Raw genomic sequence first — 4,446 nt, 5'->3', positions numbered from 1 at the left:
TTTAACTGCCTACAGTCTCAGAGGATGGGTCTGTGATCATTCAAACATTGATCCTTCTGTGGGGGGCCATTCCCCGTTCAAACCCCCACAGTGACAGTCTACAGCAGAGGACTTCATCAAAGCTGCTGGCCCTTAGCACCTGGTTCGGAAACCCTCTGGGTGTCGCGCCCAGTGTCTGCGCTCTGTGCGCTATTACCCAGTCCACGAGTTTCAGGCAAGGGAGCTGGAGGTTTAGAATACACAGAGAGACAGCGATGTGGATCATCCTTGAATTCCCCAAGAATGCTCTCTTTGTTGTGTTCAGGGGCAGATTGTATAGAGATAGCCACGCCCCAGCCAAACCCACCAGAAACCACTCTCCTGCCATCAGGAACTCCTGAAGGTCTCGTGCTCAGAGCAGCTGTAGGCACTCAGATCAGGGGAAAACAAGTTGTTTACAAGAAATTCAGGATCTGGGGTCTCACTGCTCCCAATATCTGGGAATGTTTTTTACTCCTTGTACCCAGAAGTCTCTCTCTCTAATACTCACATACTGCAGAATGACATTCCGGCCAAGGACTGACCTCCTGTATGGTGACAGGACCAGTGTGAACGGCAGCCTTAGCCTGTGTAGCTGTTCACTTGCTGTGTAAGGAGAAGAAATGTAACAATGAGTTCAGCCGAGTGTGATCCCGTCATGTACCAGTGTAAGACTGCTCCGGTGGAGTCCCGATGAATTCATGTTATCATCCCAGTTCCAGCCCGGGAACTAGGTAGACAGGTCTTCAGAGAGGTTCACGGGACCAGCAGCACCAGGTCTTCAGAGAGGTTCACGGGACAGCAGCACCAGTCAGAGATACATAAAGCCACAGTGGCCCAGGATGTCAATCCAGAAAGAGTGGCTGTTGTCGGAGAGACGAAAGAAAATAGCGGTGAAGCTGTGGGAAGAGCCTTGTTATTCTGCCGGTGTGAACGTGAAGTAGTTCACACTCCGGAAAACAGTGTGAAGGGTTCTCAAAGCGGTAACGTGACCACACCCACACGCTACAACAGTCCCGCTTCTGGGGACATTTCCAAAGGGAGTGAAATCAATATGTCGGAGACGATCGCACTTCCCTGTTAATTGAAACACTCCTCACAATAGCTGAGGATGGGAGCAGTCTAAGCGTGTCTGGGTGAACGGATAAAGAAAATGCGAAAATGCGTTAGAAACAAACAATGGGGCACTGTTGAGGGTCAGAGGAGAACAGAGTCGGGTCACTTGTGACGAAGTAAATGAAATGAGATTATTGTGTTGAAGGAAACAAGCGAACTACAGAAAGACAGGGCCTGTGGGATGCCAGTCAGAAGAATCCGAGAGAGTTAACGTCCTAGAATCTGACCGTAGTAGAATCGTGGTCCCCAGAAGCCGGGGAGAGTGGCAGTAGCGGGTGGGGAAGGCACCAAGTCCCGTGAGAGTGGGAAGAAGCCCTGTGCGCTGTTGTACAGAGATATCTGCACATAACATGTATTTCACAAAGCTAGGATAAGTCATCTCTAATGTTTCTGATTTTGTATTTGGTGTCAACATGATAAACATTTAAGATAAATACAGTTAAACATTACAGCGTGTATCACAGCGTCACGTGGTAACCCCCTGGTGTCAGCAACCTTTCCCGTCTTATTATTGGTTGAAATGGGTCCGGCGTGTGCTTCCCAGGCTGATTTTGGCTCCAGTAGCCCTGCACCCCGGTCTCCAGACTGCAGCACTCGGCTCCAGCATACACATGTTTCAGTCCTTCCAAACTCAGACGTGCCCTGTAGCCTGTGTGTCCCTTAGCCTGCGTTCTGTGTTCACGGGCAGCCAGCTCGCCGGTGCTTTGGAAGGTGGGTCAGGTGGTGCTGAGCATCACAGTGTTTTTTAGGAATATTCCAGCTGCAGTGCTTCCCTTGGACACTGCACCTGCCTCTTCAGTTTTCTTTAGTATTATGTGTGTCTGGTATATATTTTTCATATTTTAATTCATCTGTGTTTCATCTTTTGTTGTGTGACATACACATTCCCCATGGATTTGTTAGTGCGCCAACCACAGCTGTTTTAGAATCTCTGTCAAAAGGTTTCAGTCCCTGGATCTGGACGTGGCGGCCTGTGCCCGAAGGCCCAGCATTTGGAGCAGGAGTTGAAGGCCATGGCAGGCTCAAGGCCAGCCTGAACTGCCTGAGACCCTGCCTCCTCCCACGGCAAATGGGCAAATGATAATTATTATCTCAACACCCGAAGCATCTCTGGGTCTGGTGTTGCTGACGTCCTAACTCCCACGATGTGCTGCTTTCTTTGTTGCCTTTTATTCCTAACTTGTAAAATTTTATTAAATGCTTGACACTGTATATAAAAGACCACTGGAAACAGGTAAATATTATTTGTGCCCAGACATGAGCAGATCTTTGTTTGTTTGAGGTTAGGGCAGTGCTTGCACTGTGTGTCGCTTTTCTTCATCAGCGGGCTCTTGGTGTGGCTGAGTGTGGATGGCGTGAAGTGGGCCTTGCCCTTCTCTCCTGGCAGCACGCTGCTGGTCCCCCTCCTGCTGGTGTAGGCTAGGGCTCTCTTCCCTCATCTCCTCAGCACGCTGCTGGTCCCCCTCCTACCGGTGTAGGCTAGGGCTCTCTTCCCTCATCTCCTCAGCACGCTGCTGGTCCCCCTCCTACCGGTGTAGGCTAGGGTTCTCTTCCCTCATCTCCTCCTTCGCTGTACCTATGAAACACCTTTTGAAAACCTTTGAGGGTGACTAGCTCGCGAACCTGGAGCCCCTGTGTCTAGGACATCAGCTTCTCCATGGCTGTGCTGGCCCACGTGCAGGGTGTTTTCTCTTCCTCACTGTGAGTGAAGAAAGGATTTGCGGGTCCCGTATCACCTCAACTCTACCGCCTCGGAGTCGCGGAGAGGCCGCTTCTAGGTCGAATGCGGGGCTTCCCCGAGTTATCTTATTCAGCTCCCCATTCGTTTTCTTTAGTGAGCTGAGAAAGTAGCAAGCCTGCCAATTTGAATAAATCCAGCTTATTTCTTCTCTCATTAAGGTGACAAACATGAATATTTTGTTACCTAGTTCTGTGAAGTGATTGCAAGAATGATTTTTATAAATTACCCATTCCGCTGTTCTTCCACCTCCGACAGCTAATCAGATTTGAAAATAATGAGGGTGATTTTTTTTATTATGATTTTTGGTTTATCTATCTGAAAAAGAAACCAACACCTCAGGAAAGGTTTTGTTTCATCGGCAAGAACATGACTGGAGAAGGGTTGCCATGGCGGGGCTGATGAGGGGAGGAGAGAGGTCGCCTGATTGTTTTTCCCAATGTCTCAGGTATCGGTGGCAATTTGGTGGCCATTCAGGCCAGCAGGATTTCTACCTACCTCCATTTACACAGCATCCCCGGAGAGCTGCCCGAAGAGCCCACAGGCTGTTCCTACCCATTTAGGACGTTCTTTGGCTCAGGTAAGTGTCGGGTGGGTTGTGTGGGCTTTTGTCAGGAACTGCCCCCTGCTGAGATCTGGGGGCAGCATTTGCTGAGTTGATGCTTTGTGAATGCTGTGCTGAGCTAATATCAGGAGACAGAGGCCTTCTGCCTCCCCAAGCCTGTGCATGCGTGCGTGCAGCTGGGGCCTTTGCACGCTTTATTCCTGTCTCTGTTTGTTAAGAAAGAGGAACCGTACTCTTCTATATTTGGTTGGGCCCAACCTTTAACAGCTGAGCTGTCTCTCCAGCACTCGGGAGGCAGAGACAGGCTGATCCCTGATTTGAGGCCAGCCTGGTCTACAGAGCAAGTTCCAGGACAGCCAGAGATAGACAGAGAAACCCTGTCTCGTAAAAACAAAACAAAACAAAAAACAAAAAAGAATGGAGGGAAGGAGGAAAGGAGAGAGAGAGAGAGAGAGAGAGAGAGAAAGAGAGAGAGAGAGCGAGAGAGAGAGAACCATACGTACAAACACAAAGCACCTGTGACTTAGGACAGAAAGCTTGACTTTCCTTTCTGTGTTGTTGCTTTTTGACCCTTTAAAATGTGGGTATTTGCTCTGAAACAGGACATTAGGAGGCAACCCAATGACGGGGAACAATACACAGTTTATATGAACAGATGTGACTGCCAGAAAGCTGCGGTCATTCTTTCATGTGTGTGGGTGCTGGCCTGCAAGTGTGTCTGTGCCCCACTGGTATGCCCGGTGCTCTCAGAGGCTGCAGAGGACATGGGGTCCTAGGGAGAGCCCCGACACGGGTCCTCTGGAAGAGCAGCTGTGCCCCTAACCACTGAGCATCTCGGGCTCGTCCTTGGGTTATCAGTGATGGGACAGTTAAAGACTGCCTGCCTTTAGCGTTCCGTTCTCCTTCTGTTTCTATGGTAGACACAAGCAAGGTTTGTTTTGTTTCTCTGTGTAGACCTGGTTGTCCTGGAACTCACTCTGTAGTCCAGGCTGGCCCCAAACTCAGAGGT

The 4,446-nt window shown here is 49.7% G+C and overlaps 1 protein-coding gene across 2 annotated transcripts in view; it reads left to right on the top strand.

The window, feature by feature from the left end:
- Slc41a2 (solute carrier family 41 member 2) overlaps positions 1-4,446 on the top strand; it is a 73,599-nt gene that overhangs the window by 60,611 nt on the left and 8,542 nt on the right. For both annotated transcript variants that reach the window (XM_005358234.3, XM_026784549.1), the window contains exon 9: positions 3,321-3,452. In XM_005358234.3, coding sequence (XP_005358291.1) covers positions 3,321-3,452 — 132 coding nt within the window. The remainder of the gene's footprint in view (positions 1-3,320; positions 3,453-4,446) is intronic.

The sequence above is a fragment of the Microtus ochrogaster genome, chromosome 24 (genome assembly GCF_000317375.1).
Source record: "Microtus ochrogaster isolate Prairie Vole_2 chromosome 24, MicOch1.0, whole genome shotgun sequence".
NCBI classification, from domain to species: domain Eukaryota; kingdom Metazoa; phylum Chordata; class Mammalia; order Rodentia; family Cricetidae; genus Microtus; species Microtus ochrogaster.
The sequence above is the reverse complement of the archived record's forward strand: the minus strand, read 5'-3'. Positions and strand labels throughout refer to the sequence as shown.